The sequence below is a fragment of the Entelurus aequoreus genome, linkage group LG03 (genome assembly GCF_033978785.1).
Source record: "Entelurus aequoreus isolate RoL-2023_Sb linkage group LG03, RoL_Eaeq_v1.1, whole genome shotgun sequence".
In the NCBI taxonomy this organism is placed as follows: Eukaryota; Metazoa; Chordata; class Actinopteri; order Syngnathiformes; family Syngnathidae; genus Entelurus; species Entelurus aequoreus.
In genome coordinates, this window is record NC_084733.1 from 50,359,518 (window position 1) to 50,375,848 (window position 16,331).

General features: G+C 42.3%; 1 protein-coding gene across 10 annotated transcripts in view; it reads right to left on the reverse strand.

The window, feature by feature from the left end:
• ttll5 (tubulin tyrosine ligase-like family, member 5) overlaps positions 1–15,852 on the reverse strand; it is a 142,915-nt gene extending 127,063 nt beyond the window's left edge. For 9 of the 10 annotated variants that reach the window (XR_009825310.1, XR_009825311.1, XM_062042041.1 and 6 more), the window contains exons 1-5: positions 15,375–15,840; positions 13,149–13,255; positions 5,700–5,782; positions 4,886–4,992; positions 2,833–2,963 (exon numbers count right to left, since the gene is read on the reverse strand). Coding sequence is in view for 8 of the 10 variants with exons in the window: in XM_062042041.1 (XP_061898025.1) it covers positions 2,833–2,963; positions 4,886–4,992; positions 5,700–5,782; positions 13,149–13,255; positions 15,375–15,433 (487 nt within the window). In the remaining 2 variants the exon portion in view is untranslated. Of the gene's footprint in view, positions 1–2,832; positions 2,964–4,885; positions 4,993–5,699; positions 5,783–13,148; positions 13,256–15,374 lie in introns of all 10 variants that reach the window. The other variant, XM_062042037.1, reaches the window with a different exon arrangement.
• Between the last annotated feature and the right edge of the window lie 479 nt (positions 15,853–16,331).

Below are 16,331 nucleotides of genomic sequence, written 5' to 3' on the forward strand. Positions count from 1 at the left end.
ACAACAGTAGGAGGAGATGCAAATATAATCATTTAGTGCTCGCAATGATCAAGGCTGAAACTGTTTTGCAGCCGCTGTATTTAGCATGTTTGGAACGTACATGCAAACTGGCACAGTTATGCACAGTGTCACAGTGATAAGGAGGCGATCAGTGTAATATGACAAACAATGGACAAAGGGAATCTCCAGCGCGCAAGTCGACAATCGACATTTTTTGTAAGAAAAAAACATTATAATATCTGTCCAGCAATTCAATCTTTGAAGCCTCTCGCAACATACTTTTCTTTACTGCCAGTGTTTTTGACACAACCGGCATCTCCAAGAGGGCACCTTTGGTGTGATAAAAATAGGTTCTGTTGTCTAGATCATGTTTCTATATTGTCCAGAAAAGGTTGCACAGTGTATATAGTTGTGTGTTACATGTTCAATAATAAAGCAAAACACCACAACTTGGAGCATGTTGCCATGGATGTGCAGTGAAATGAGTGTCTGCATGGTGACAGCCAGTAGTATACGCACAATCCTCATTTGAATAATGCGACTCACACCACTTTTTTACTTGCTATCAATTGCGCATGCAGGTGTAGACCACCAATAGTACACAATATTTTAAATGCTTTAAAATGTAATATCGGAAATTAAATGAACTCTTTTAAACCGTTCAATGATTTAGTTGATCAATATATTGTACCCAGAAATCATTTTTTACATGTTATCTCTTTAAAACACACTGTAAATAAATGCATATCCTCTGAAAGTATGTCCTTAAATAGCCATGAACTGGAAGATGCACTTTTTAATCAAGATACAATTAAGAAATTAATTAAACCATTTTAATGAACAATAAATGAACACCACACTAGAAATGCAAATGATGCATGTGTTCGGAAATGGATGATGGACTTAAACATTGTAGATGAAAGAGACATATCATGGAATGATATTTGGAAAAATGCCAATAAGCCTTTTAGAAGCATTAAAGATAAGCTGACTCAATTTAAGATATTGAATAGATTGTATTTTACATCTTCTCAGCTGTTTAAAATTGGTGTAGTAGATAGCAAGTTATGTATGAAGTGTCGGGCAGCTGAGGGACTCTTGTTCATTTATTGTGGGAATGTCAGAGAATAAAAGAGTTATGGTTGAAAACAACAAAAGAAGCAATCACATTCCTTAATATAAACATCCCAATGACACTGCAAACTTGTATTCTTGTGGATCTACATCAATTTAGTAACGTGTCATCAAAGAGTAAAAATGCTTTTCTTTCAATATGCATAATAACAAAAAGGGTAACATTTAAAAAATGGATAGCTGTTGATAGTCCAACTCATACTGACTGGTACACACAAGCTATGGAGATGGTATCAGTAGAACAAACTGCATTTAGTTTAGATAATAATGAGTCATATATTGGAATACGGGATCCATTATTTAAATTTGTTTCAACTATTAAATGAACCAAAATATGACTTATTATATCTTTGTGTAAAATATTGGACACAGTGTGTTGTCAAGCTTATGAGGTGTGATGGAAGTGTAAGCCACTGTGACACTATTGTTCATTTAAAAATTTTTATTATTTTTTTATTAATGTTTTTAATGATAATATCAATGAGGGATTTTTAATCACTGCTATTTTTAAATTGTTACTAATATTGATGCTGTTGTCGATAATGTTCATTTTTGTTTCACTACATTTGGATTGTTCCGTGTCATGTTTGTGTGTCCTTAATTGCTCTCAATTGCTCTGTTTATTGTTGTTCTTAATGTTGCTGGGACGGGTTTGGTTTTGGAATTGGATTGCATTATTGTGGTATTGTTGTGTATTGTTTTGTTGATTGATTAATAAATTCATTAAAAAAAAAAATTTAAAAAAAGGAAATTATTGGTTGTTTTTTTTTATTATCGGTATCGGTTTTATTTATTATTATTTTTATTTTTTTTATTAAATCAACATAAAAAACACAAGATACACTTACAATTAGTGCACCAACCCAAAAAACCTCCCTCCCCCATTTACACTCGTTCACACAAGAGGGTTGTTTCTTTCTGTTATTAATATTCTGGTTCCTACATATATATCAATATATATCAATACAGTCTGCAAGGGATACAGTCCGTAAGCACACATGATTGTGCGTGCTGCTGGTCCACTAATAGTACTAACCTTTATCAATCAATCAATCAATCAGCTTTATTTGTCCATTCTTACATGTACAAGACACATAAGAACTGAAATTACATTTTACATTTTAACAGTTAATTTTACTAATTTTCATTAATTACTCGTTTCTATGTAACTGTGTTTATATTGTTTTACTTTCTTTTTTATTCAAGAAAATGTTTTTAATTTATTTATCTCATTTTATTTTATAATTTTTTTTAAAAAGGACCTTATCTTCACCATACCTGGTTGTCCAAATTAGGCAAAATAATGTGTTAATTCCACGACTGTATATATCGGTATCGGTAATTAAGAGTTGGACAATATCGGAATATCGGATATCGGCAAAAATTCCATTATCGGACATCCCTAGTTTGCTTGTTCTATGAAGATCAGGCTCTCTATGCTTAAATGTAATGAATAGCATAGCAGTTATCATGCTATTGTTCATTCTTAATTTTACTTCAATTCCACACAATCAACAGAATTCTTAACAATCAGTCTTGTTCCGTGTGTCACTTAAGACTTTTTGTGGGCTCATCCCTCCAGAATCATGACACAATCAAGTGAAATAATTAATTATTGTGCCCATCGCTATGGTGTCTGTATTGAAGAGTGGATAGTTATAAACTACATATAGTTAAGACATGCAAGCAGGTACTTACAGCAGAATTCTTGGTATTCCGAAGGAAGCACAAAGGTCTGTGGAACAATATGGAAGTTTTTGAAGCCATGGACTTCCTGCATTCGCTGAATGTTCTTATAAAGGCGATCTTTGCGGGTCAACTCGTAAGATCTGGAAATCAGAAGGACACAAACATGGTTATTTCTTCATGATACTATGTTTCATTTAGGGAACGCTACCAACTTGTGCATGAGCTTGTGGTGAATAATTAGGTTATCCAGGTATCAGTAAGAAATAAAGTAGCAGAACAGCCATCATACTGAGACAAGTCATCATGAGCAAAATAATAAATACAAATTGAATGTAAATTAAAAGTATGCAAATTTGTGCCAAATTACAATGCAACCTGTCAAGTCGAACACAAACTTGATGCTTGTTGACTTTTGAGTTGTGCTAGTTCCAAAACAATATTCTCATGGTTGATCAAGTAAAGTGAATTAATTTGTTCCACGACCAAATTGTTGCTATCCTAAAACGTTTATTAAATGTATGGATTACATAATGGAGAAGGTAGGAAGAAGGTGCGTGCAGGGCAATACTGTCATCTAGTGGTGGCCTTAAGATATTGCTGGAATTCATACATTATTGCTGGAATTCATACATGTAACGGGTATTACATTTTTTTTAAAGTATTGTACTTATGTGGTAAATGTAATTAGTGTAATGGAGTGGGACTCTTTGGGCACCTCACAATTTTATACAAAATTATTATTGATGCATCTTTCAGTAATGTATGAAGCACTTTTTCCATAACACTTTCTTTACTGTCGTCAACATTGTAGAAGTCCACGTTCGAATCACAATGCATCGATAGGAATCAGAAATTTCCCCCACCACTATGGTGTATGCAAAATATATAGATATAAATGTATTGCTCATTTTGTACTGAGCAGACGGTGCTTTTCTATGTTGCAGTAAGTCCCATTACTAGTTCTATGGTTAGCATCACACTTGACCTCTTTGCTATCAATGGTGCGCTTCTGATATAGCATCACAAAAACTATCTCACCCATGTGGAGTTATTACTTTAGATGCTTAATTCTGAAAAGATTTGCTGACATCACACATGATTATTTGTTTGACTTTTGAGGCATATGTTACATAAACATTTTTGTTGAACTCCAAACTGTACAACCTTCAGGGCATTTGTATTTGGAGGTTTCATTGTTTTTGCAAAGTAATATACAGTAGTACCTCAACTTACGAGTTTATTCGGTTCTGTAACAGAGGCACGTGTATTCCAACCATCGTCGCCCTGTGAAATTAACTGAAATCAACTTAATTTGTGCTTGCCCCCCACTCCATAGCATGCAACATGTCTTAACTTTTACAGAAGAAATATTGTACACAAACAATATAATAGATTGTACTACAAACAACTACACAAGAAGTAATGTCATAATAATGTAAAGCATATATCGTGGAGAGTGGACATCTACGGTCTCTCCTTCCAGCTGGTTCATCAGCAAGTTTTCAATATTTCAATGGATAATTAAATTTAACATTCTCTGCGGACTTTAGAATCATTCTGCTTCAGTATGGTGCAGACTAGCAGTGATACGCTTGAACTGGTTCGCCAAGTTGGTGATGTGCTCGGTCATGTTTTTGATGATTTCTTTCTTTAATTCAATGAACATCATCTATTTTTTTCAGCACTTTCCTTTATGCTCACTCTTCTTTGCAATAGTTGGAAAAACAAAGTTATGTCGATATTTAGCTATTAGCTGTTTCTAGCGAGGAAGACCAGATGTTTTGGGCGGATCATACAGGGTTCCCTGTGACACTTTCTATGGCAGGGATGCTTGTAAATCAAAACGTTGCTTGCAACTTAAAGCATAACAATCAGCCGAGAGAAAACTCTCCCCTCAAAACACTCTTAAGTTGGGGGACTCTTAAGTTGAAGTACCACTACAGTTGTAATGCATGGTTGAGCTTATGTGCAATATACAGTTGTTGCAAAAACTGATTTGATTTAAATAAGTACGAAAGACATAATAAGAAAATACAATTTGAACAGTTGTGTCCTCTCCCACCTGGGAAAGTGGTTAACCTTCTGGAAATCCTGAAGGCTTCGGAGTAGGTAAGGTTTGAGGTGGGATCCTGTCCACATTAGGTTAAAGTCGTTGCTATTTGGCTGAACCTGGGGAAGAAATGCAGTCCTTAGATTGAGTTGTTTCGTGATTTAGTGCACACATAACAGCTGACCCTGGCGGAGTAGCAATACCAAAGTAATAAATGATCATAGTAAATAAATTGTGTGCATTGTGTGTTCCAATCACCAATCATGTGTATAAGTGTGGCTGAATAAAACATAAGAGGCACTCTCACCACTATCCTGGAGAAATACACCCTGCTCCACTGAAATTATGACAAATGATTGCTAACGCACACATTCATCATCTTAATCTGTTTTGCTTTATTCCAGCAATTCATTAAGATGGAGGCTGTATTCACATGAGTGCTCCATGTCTAAAGTAGACAGATGTTTGCAATAAAGCCTTATTAAAGTCTGGCTCTGGCCATTCACTGTGGTAAGACACTCGTCTGCCTTTGATGATGGGTTACTGGGAGTCAAGAAGCATTGAAATGAAATAAAAAGAGAATTAATTGTAACTGCTTGGAAAGAGCAATAATGAGAGATTGTATGGCCTTGTGAAAGCGGATTAATGCTCTTGAGGTCATTTTGGTTCTTTCTATGCATGCGTTCCCAGGCTTTGGCATCGTTATTATTGGGGGGAAAGAACAGCCCTGTTCTATCCTACACAAAGGAGGGCCACATAAATAGCATAAAAATGGTCATTTTGAAACTAATCTTGAACATTTGCCTCATCTTGTGGAGAACATTACCTCATGGAAACCATGATTGGTCAGTATCCCTCGCACCAGACGACTCTCTGTGCGCACGATCTTGAAGGCCATGTTGTATCGCTCTGGCAAAAATGACAGATATTCTTTTATTATATAGTCTTTGCACAAAAAATACAACTAATTACATAATGTTTCCATTTATTTTGAGCTGTATTTCCTGTAAGTGCATTTATTTGTGGCAGCCTGCCATGAACACATCATAGTTGGACTGTGTGCGAATGTACCTTGTTGCTCCAGCTCTGAACAGTAGATAACATCATAACTTTGATTATTAACACACCCAGTACGTGTGTTGCCAACTTTGCAACTTTATCACTATATTTATCAAGAGTTCAGATCTTTTTAGATTCTGTTTTTCAAAAAAGCGACTATAGACAAATATACAGATGTTTTGGAGATTAACATGAAAACACGTATTGGCTCTGTCTTGCTTGTAATAGATATAGGCGATATGGTCTAAAATCCATAATGCAATATATATTGCAACGTCCTGCGATAACGATTTATATCACAAATGATAATAGAACCATTCAGAACAGGTTGCAAAGGCTCTTCCCTTTGATGCTGGCATATGCGGTAACATTTTGCAAAATTTCGGTTCTTCTCTGCTCTGTGGAGCTACAATATTTATATTCTCTCTCAAGACTGTACTACTTGCTAATTTGTTGTTCACAGCTGGTTACTCTCGCTGTAAATAAGGATGGGTTACTCAACAGTACCAATTGCCTGTACTTGTGCGTGCGTGCGTGCGTGCGTGCGTGTTTGGTTTAAATGTAGCTTAAAGATATAGATAATAAGTTTCAATATGTAAACCGCTTTAGGTCTCTAGAGAGAAAAAAAGCGCTATAGAAATAGAATTCACTAATTCACCTAAATTTGTGTTAATAAATGTTAATTGTTAAAAAAAATATTAAACATTTAACACTGCCCTGTTTTGTCCAGTTATTATCTTGTTTTCTTACACGTATTTGTCTCATTTGCAAGTATTGTATTGCATTATATATACAGTATATAGTTGTAATTCCAAGACGTTAGATGGTAGTAGTGGATACACTATGGTGTGTTGCTTAGTTCGGAAGTAGTATTTGCCATTTATTTAGGCTTTTTACTAATCATCTTAAACTCTTATATATTTTATTATTATATTGTTGTTTTCTATCGTAATAATTATTATTACTACCATTATTCTCTCAATGTTATGTTTTTTTTTAATGTATTAATATTTATAATATTTATATTTTACATATATTTTATATGTTTTATACTATTTTATAGATGCCGTTAATTTTAGTTATTCTCCAGTGTGGATGCCTCAAAGGTGGCGTTTTTCCTGAAATCCTCAGTACCATGCCATGTTTTGTTTTGTTTTTGCTTTGTTATTGTCAATAGCGATGTGTGTGAGCGAGAGCTCACACACATCGCTGGACCTAGAAGCAGTCCAGCCGAATAAGCTTAACTGCTTGTTAATCCGCCAAGTGTGTTGGTGGCACATACAACAAATGTATCAAAATATGACACTGTTTGATTTCATGTGAATCGATACCCAGTAGGCCCGACAGACTATGGTCAGTAACTTTAAAAGTACCAAATTTGATATAGTGGTTAGAGTGTCCGCCCTGAGATCGGTAGGTTGGAGTTCAAATCCCAGCCGAGTCATACCAAAGACTATAAAAATGGGACCCATAACCTCCCTGCTTGGCACTCAGCAACAAAGGGTTAGAGTTGGGGGTTAAATCACCAAAATGATTCCCGGGCGCGGCGCCGCTGCTGCCCACTGCTCCCCAACGGGATGGGACAAATGCAGAGGACAAATTTCGCCACATCTAGTGTCCATCCATCCATCCATCTTCTTCCGCTTATCCGAGGTCGGGTCGCGGGGGCAGCAGCCTAAGCAGGGAAGCCCAGACTTCCCTCTCCCCAGCCACTTCGTCTAGCTCTTCCCGGGGGATCCCGAGGCGTTCCCAGGCCAGCCGGGAGACATAGTCTTCCCAACGTGTCCTGGGTCTTCCCTGTGGCCTCCTACCGGTCGGACGTGCCCTAAACACCTCCCCAGGGAGGCGTTCGGGTGGCATCCTGACCAGATGCCCGAACCACCTCATCTGGCTCCTCTCGATGTGGAGGAGCAGTGGCTTTACTTTGAGCTCCTCCCGGATGACAGAGCTTCTCACCCTATCTCTAAGGGAGAGACCCGCCACCCGGCGGAGGAAACTCATTTTGGCCGCTTGTACCCGTGATCTTGTCCTTTCGGTCATAACCCAAAGCTCATGACCATAGGTGAGTATGGGAACGTAGATCGACCGGTAAATTGAGAGCTTTGCCTTGCGGCTCAGCTCCTTCTTCACCACAACGGACCGATACAGCGCCCGCATTACTGAAGACGCCGCACCGATCCGCTTGTCGATCTCACGATCCACTCTTCCCTCACTCGTGAACAAGACTCCGAGGTACTTAAACTCCTCCACTTGGGGCAAGATCTCCTCCCCAACCCGGAGATGGCACTCCACCCTTTTCCGGGCGAGAACCATGGACTCGGACTTGGAGGTGCTGATTCTCATCCCAGTCGCTTCACACTCAGCTGCGAACCGATCCAGTGAGAGCTGAAGATCCTGGCCAGATGAAGCCATCAGGACCACATCATCTGCAAAAAGCAGAGACCTAATCCCGCAGCCACCAAACCGGATCCCCTCAACGCCTTGACTGCGCCTAGAAATTCTGTCCATAAAAGTTATGAACAGAATCGGTGACAAAGGGCAGCCTTGGCGGAGTCCAACCCTCACTGGAAACGTGTCCGACTTACTGCCGGCAATGCGGACCAAGCTCTGACACTGATCATACAGGGAGCGGACCGCCACAATCAGACAGTCCTATAACCCATACTCTCTGAGCACTCCCCACAGGACTTCCCGAGGGACACGGTCGAATGCCTTTTCCAAGTCCACAAAGCACATGTAGACTGGTTGGGCAAACTCCCATGCACCCTCAAGGACCCTGCCGAGAGTATAGAGCTGGTCCACAGTTCCACGACCAGGACGAAAACCACACTGTTCCTCCTGAATCTGAGGTTCGACTATCTGGCGTAGCCTCCTCTCCAGTACACCTGAATAGACCTTACCGGGAAGGCTGAGGAGTGTGATCCCCCGATAGTTAGAACACACCCTCCGGTTCCGCTTTTTAAAGAGAGGAACCACCACCCCGGTCTGCCAATCCAGAGGTACCGCCCTCGATGTCCACGCGATGCTGCAGAGTCTTGTCAACCAAGACAGCCCCACAGCATCCAGAGCCTTAAGGAACTCCGGGCGGATCTCATCCACCCCCGGGGCCCTGCCACTGAGGAGCTTTTTAACTACCTCAGCAACCTCAGCCCCAGAAATAGGAGAGCCCACCACAGATTCCCCAGGCACTGCTTCCTCATAGGAAGACGTGTTGGTGGGATTGAGGAGGTCTTCGAAGTATTCCCTCTACCGATCCACAACATCCGCAGTCGAGGTCAGCAGAACACCATCCTCACCATACACGGTGTTGATAGTGCACTGCTTCCCCTTCCTGAGGCGGCGGATGGTGGTCCACACATCTAGTGTGTGTGTGACAATCATTGGTACTTTAATCTTTAATCTTAATCTTAATCTAGCTCTAATACCATTCCAGCTAGACTTCTGTTAAAGTGTACAACACACGTATTATTCTGTTGTTTTGCTACTTTACATTCAAGCTAGCTTAGCAATTAGCAAATCTTCATGATCCACCTTTTCTCTTTTGCTTGGGGTGTCGCTTGCTTACCTATTTCTCACCCTCCATTGATCACGAATGATACTTTAGAAGTGACGATCAATTGCCACCGTTAAGGCAAAAATTAGTAATGTGACACGAACATACTTTAGCCGCGCTTGCTAACCGGAAGGCACCTCTGTAAGGACCCTAGGTCAGTACTTCTCAAATATTTTCTATGGTGCCCCCTTGAGACGAAGAAAATATTTCGCGCCCCCACTCTCCACATAAATATAGATATTGTATAACTTGTCTATAAAATTGTTATAACTATACCTCTGCATAAGATTGTAAGCATATCAACGTTGAAGGAAACAACACACCGGCCTTTCCTCGTCTCCCACCGAGGTTACAGTGAAGCCAAGTGCTACATACGCTTCATCATATTCTGGTACGGCAAAAAAAGCATGTCCCCCCTGGCATTGCACAGTGACCCCCGGGGGGGCCCGCCCCACTATTTAAGAAGGACTGCCCTAGGTGCAGGTTATTGTATCTTATCACACTAAATAATGCAACACAGCTAGGTTGCAACATGCATTGTCCCGACTTAGTAGGCCTTAATCATTTAATTTCTATCGAATATGATAAGTTTGCCTCTTTGCCCTAGCCATGAACATGGTAGTCAAGGCAGCTGAAACGGAATGCAGAGGCCCTCTGTCGAAGTCTGGAACTCGACAGCCCCCCAACAGAGCCTTTATGGACGATCTCACTGTCACAACTACATCAGTGCCCGGCGCAAGATGGATACTCCAGGGCCTGGAAAAGCTCATCTCCTGGGCAAGAATGAGCTTTAAACCAACTAAATCCAGGTCGATGGTTCTGAAGAAGGGAAAACTGGCAGACAAGTTCCGCTTCTTCGTGGATGGCACAGCAATCCCATCTATCACAGAGAAACCGGTCAAGAGCCTGGGCAAGGTTTTCGACTGTAGTCTCAGGGATACTGCAGCAATCCAAACGACCATCAAAGAACTGGAGACGTGGTTATCGGCTGTAGACAAGTCTGGCTTACCTGGCCGGTTTAAGGCGTGGATTTACCAGCATGGCGTCTTACTCCGGATACTCTGGCCTATGTTGTTGTATGAGGTTCCTCTGTCAACAGTGGAGACTCTGGAGAGGAAGATCAGCAGCTACCTCCGCCGATGGATGGGCTTTCCACGCAGCCCTTGCAGCACAGCACTGTATGGGAAGACCAACAAGCTCCAGCTCCCCTTCAGTAGCCTGGACGAGGAGTTCAGGGTCTCTCGCACTTGAGAGGCTTTCCTCTATCGTGACTCCAAGGACTCTAAAGTGGCATCAGCAGGCATCGTGGTGCGAACTGGCAGGAAGTGGAGGGCTCAGGAAAGCCTGGAGGTTGCTGAGTCTCGGCTGAGACATAGGGCCCTGGTGGGCATGGTGGCAACAGGCCATGCTGGGCTGGGAGCCTTCCCCCAACCTCACTATGAGAAGGCACGTGGTAAAGACAAACGCCAGCTAGTCCTGAAGGAGGTGCGTGCAGAGGTTGAGGAGGAACGAACCAGCAGGATGGTGGGTATGCAGCAGCAGGGAGCATGGACAAGGTGGGAGGGTGCACTGGAGAGGAGGGTGACCTGGTCTGAGATCAGGCTGGCTGAACCCCAGCGCATTAAGTTCATGGTTCAAGCTGTCTACGACGTCCTACCCAGCCCAGCCAATCTCCATCGCTGGGGCATGATTGACTCTCCAGCCTGTGTGCTGTGCTCCAGGAAAGGCTCGCTGGAGCACATCCTAAGCAGCTGCTCTAAAGCTCTGGGGGAGGGCCGCTAACGCTGGCGGCATGACCAAGTGCTGAAGACCGTTGCTGAAGCCATAGCTAAAGCCGTGGCCAAAAACAACAGCAGCAAGCAACAACTGGGCAAGAGGAGAATTGCCTTTGTCAGGGCTGGAGAACAGCCACAGTCACAGCCCAAACCAGCAGCCGGGCTCCTCACCTCAGCATTGGACTGGGATCTTCGAGTGGATTTGAGCAAGCAGCTCAAGTTTCCAGACTATGTTACAACAACTCCGTTGAGGCCAGACATCTTGCTTACATCAGTATCTTCACGGCAGGTGCTACTGATAGAGCTGACAGTTCCTTGGGAGGATCGCACAGAGGAGGCAAACGAGCGGAAGCGGTCAAAGTACCAGGAGCTAGTCGAGCAATGCCGCAGAGGAGGCTGGAGGGCATGCTGTGAGCCCATTGAAGTGGGGTGTAGAGGCTTTGCTGGCCGCTCACTGTGCAAGGTGTTCACACTACTTGGCATCACAGGTGATGGGAAAAGGAAGGCCATCAAGACCGCCATGGAGGCAGCAGAGAGAGCCTCTAGATGGGTTTGGATCAGGAGGAGCGAACTGTGGGCCAATGCTACTGGGACACAAGCTGGGGTCTGATCAACCCTGGCTGGGTCACCTGAGGGAGGGGGTATGATGTTGAAAGACCCGAAACCCCCGGTGATCTCAGGCACATCACTGAGGATGTGTCCCAGTGCACCTGAGGATGTATCTTACAATCATATCGTGTGACACAATAAAACACAAGGGTTATCTTGTGACCCAAAGTTGGATTTGAGGCTAGGTATTTCAACAGTTCAACAGGTCAGAAGTGCCAAGCTCCTTGGAGTGATGCTGGACTGCCCTCTATCCTGGTCAAATCATATCAGTGATATTGTTACAAAGATGGGAAGGGCTGTTGGTATTTCCAGGAAATGTGCTGCTTTTGTTGATTCACCTCTTCTTTGTCAAATTGTTAAGAGTTTAATCTTGTGTCATATTGACTATTGTTCTACAGTCTGGGCGTCTGCTGCAAGTGGTGAGATCAGTAAGCTCCAGATTGTCCAGAATAGGGCAGCAAGGCTGGTTATTGGTTGTTCACTAAGAACCAATGTGAACCAAATGCATGCTTCTCTTTCCTGGCTAACAGTGCAGAACAGGTTGTCAGCTAATACTCTTATATTGCTCAAATCAGTAACCGGTAGTAAAACCCCTGCTTTTTTCATGGCCCAAATAGTTCACAGTAGCACTATACATAATAACAATACCAGGGCGTCCAGTGAGGGGCATTTTGTACTCCCTTGTCCGAGGAAGAATGCTTTGCGGAAATCTTTTATTTATAGATCTTTATCGCTCTGGAATAACCTGCCTCGAATTCTCACCAGCATTGAAAGTAAACAGGTTTTTAAAAAGAGAGTAATATTTTATCTGAGTCTTTAAATTAGTTTGCCCGTTGATGATTTGTTTGGTTTTATATTGTGTAGTTATATTTATATGGTAATTATTATTCTGTGACTGTAAATTGTTTGCTTGTTTTTTTATTGATGCTTTTATTTTTTTATGTATTGTGTAGTTATAATGATATGCTTTTACTTGTAATTGTATTGAATTGTGGACCCCTGGAAGACTAGTGGGTTGTTGAGGCAACCAGCTAATGGGGATCCTTAATAAAAATCAAAAATCAAATTACACAAACAGTCGGCAGAGCTTTTGTTTTGCTTTTCATGTTTTCTGCTCACTTTTTGTCTCCCATTGTCTCTCACAACATCTATAAAAATGACATACCTAAGCTTCCTATGCTAATCTGATGATGACTTTATGTACCCTGTCCTCCACAACCCCAACGCCTCAAATAGATTTCAGTCCTATGGGAAACACTGTCAAGGAATTCCAATGTACCTCCATCAACGCAGATAGTCCCATTCTTTGAAACAATGGCTTCAGGGGAAAACAAGAAGATTGGGATTGTCCTGCTGAGGCCACTCCAGGCAATGCAACAATGGCCTCTGGTGGGGAAAAAAACATTCAGATAAGTCACAATGGTAGTCAGATTACCTTACAATTCTCATAGGCAGAAGATGTACATGAACACAACCCACATACTGTACATAAATATTTCAAAAGTAAAAGTGAGTTTTCTGAGTCTCTTGGGCCTTAGAAACCTTGGTCCTATACTTCCTAACCCACAGACCACAGACTGCCAGGATCCACCACACTGTCTCCTCTTCCATCACGCACAGCACTGGCTCCCCCTAGCGATGTGTACTGACTCTCCTCCTCTTCACAATACTTACCTATGACTGCTAAACACCCCAGCTGCCATATTGTGAAGTTTGCAGACGACACCGCAGTAGTGGGACGCATCAAAGACAACGATAAGGCCGAGTACATAGAGGATCATCTGGTGGATTGGCGCAAAAGCAAGAAACTTTGCATCAGTGTGGAAAAGACCAAAGAGATGGTGGCGGACTTTAGGAAGATCAGATACCCCTTCCCTCCTTGCACAGTTGTGAAGGTAGTCTCCAGCTTCAGGTATCTTGGGGTTCATCTATCCAGGGACCGCACCAGGCGCCACAACACTTCCTGTCTGCTCAAGAAGGCACACCTTCCCCAGGAAGCTGCGGTGTGCTGGACTAAGGAGCTACATCCTTCGAAGCTTTTACAGATGTGTGGTGGAGAGCACCCTTGGCACCAGCATAACGGTGTGTAGCACAGCAGCTGCACAGCTGAAGTGAGGAAGACACTGCAGAGGGTGGTGGAAGCTGCTCAGAAGATCGTGAAGAGCCGCCTTCCCACCACCGCAGACATCTTCATCAGCATTATCAAGGATCCCACTCACCCTACACACCCTCTCTTTGACTCCCTCCCCTCGGGTAGGTGGCAGGTGGCTGCGAAGCATCTGGAGTAGGAAAACCAGACTGAGGAACAGCTTCTTTCCTTAGCTCTGATGGTGTTCTGTAGCAATGGACACCAACGTTCTGCTCATTGAAGCTAAATGTTTGCACTATCTGATGTGTCTTGTGTGCTGGTACGACAATTAAGTTCCTAGAATCAGTCTCACAAGCTTTCCATGGGGCAGGTAATGAAGGAGGCACTATTATTCTTAAACATAAAACATAAAAGTCTGGCAGTGGCGTACTTTGATGCATGCGTGGAGCCTTTTTCAGCATAAAATTACATAATTAGATCAAGATTAAAGTACCAATGATTGTCACACACACACTAGATGTGGTGAAATTTGTCCTCTGCATTTGACCCATCCCCTTGGGGAGCAGTGGGCAGCAGCGGCGCCGCGCCCGGGAATCATTTTGGTGATTTAACCCCCAACTCCAACCCTTGATGCTGAGTGCCAAGCAGGGAGGGAAACGGTCCCATTTTTATAGTCTTTGGTATGACTCCGCTGGGATTTGAACTCCAACCTACCGATCTCAGGGCGGACACTCTAACCAATGAACAATCATCTTAGTACACATGCAGAATCCTGTGACTTAAAAAAGGGTAAATTCTGCAAAGTTTTACACAACTGCAGACTACAATTACAATAGTAAACATTCTAAAACAAAAAACTACCTTTCTTACACATCTGCATCTTGGCCCAAGTTATCAATGAGTAAACCTAGATCTTCCCCCTTCACACTGCCTTGGGGTCCAGCCAGGGTCCGCTGACTGAGAGGCTTTTAGGCAAGGCATTAAAATCCAGCTCATTGTCCAGTGCAAACTCCCAAGATGTCAGGGAGTGACGTTTATTTACACATGCACTATCGCACAGCCCCACTAGTTGGCATCCATAACATGTAGGCTACATACTACATTGCAGCAAGAGCTATAGTTCTACTACTCTTACTGACAATTATACGAACTCAATACACAGCATACACATAGTATTTTGGGCAATACAATGTGTGACTGGTGTTGCATTAATGCCCATAGACGTGTGTGTGTGTGTGTGTGTGTGTGTGTGTGTGTGTGTGTGTGTGTGTGTGTGTGTGTGTGTGTGTGTGTGTGTGTGTGTGTGTGTGTGTGTGTGTGTGTGTGTGTGTGTGTGTGTGTGCGTGCGTGTGCGTGTGTGTGTGTGTGTGTGATTAAAGTGATATGGACCATATGTACAAATGGCTGCAAACTCACTCTTGCTCGTCCTCTGCTGAGGACTCCGAGTCCTCCTTAACCCGAGCTACAGCTGGCATCTCCACAGACACAGCTAAAACCCTCCAGGGATCAAGTGTCTACCATTGCTCCCTCCTGAGGCACAAACACAAACCACAACATGTTTCAGAATCAGAACAATTCTAGAACAACAAACACGCCTAACTTATCGATGATGGCGCATCAAATTAGTAGAAAACCAAACATGTCAACAAGCGTTACATTCAGAGTCGAAAAAATGTTAGCGCATAAAAAATTGAAACGCAACAGAAAAAGGCCGTTGTTTAACTGTTGACATAAGCAGCAAAACTGCTTAAGGAAGACAATAAAGACATCGTTTCGAGGTGATAATTGTACAAAAAATGCATAGTAAATTTGCCTTTCAGTGAGCCTGCTAAAAGATCGCAGCTAATCTTCCTGGTTACTACAACAACCGAGTAGCAACGCAACACAACGCATGCGCACTTATGTATTTCCTGTGGGATTTGTTTACTTCCGGCTCTTAGTATAGACCAGTGGTTCTTATCCTGGATTCGATCGAACTCCAGGGGTTCGGTGAATCGGCCTCAGGGGTTCGGCAGAGCCTCCGCCGCAGTCGTCAAGACACACCAGACTCATGAATTGATTAACGTGGACCCCGACTTAATTAAACAAGTTGAAAAACTTATTCGGGTGTTACCATTAGTGGTCAATTGTACGGAATATGTACTGTACTGTGCAATCTACTAATAAAAGTTTCATTCAATCAATCAATCAATCGTGTAAATAAAAAATTCTCCCTATCGGCGTATCTGTACTGTAAAGTTAAAATTTGAATTACAATAAAAAAAGAAGTCTAAGTATTATGGATACACCCAAACAATGTTCCCTCTAATTTTCCATCTGATTTGCAAGTGTGTAATTTGTTGTGAGTTCATGCACTGTGTTGGTTTTGTTCTT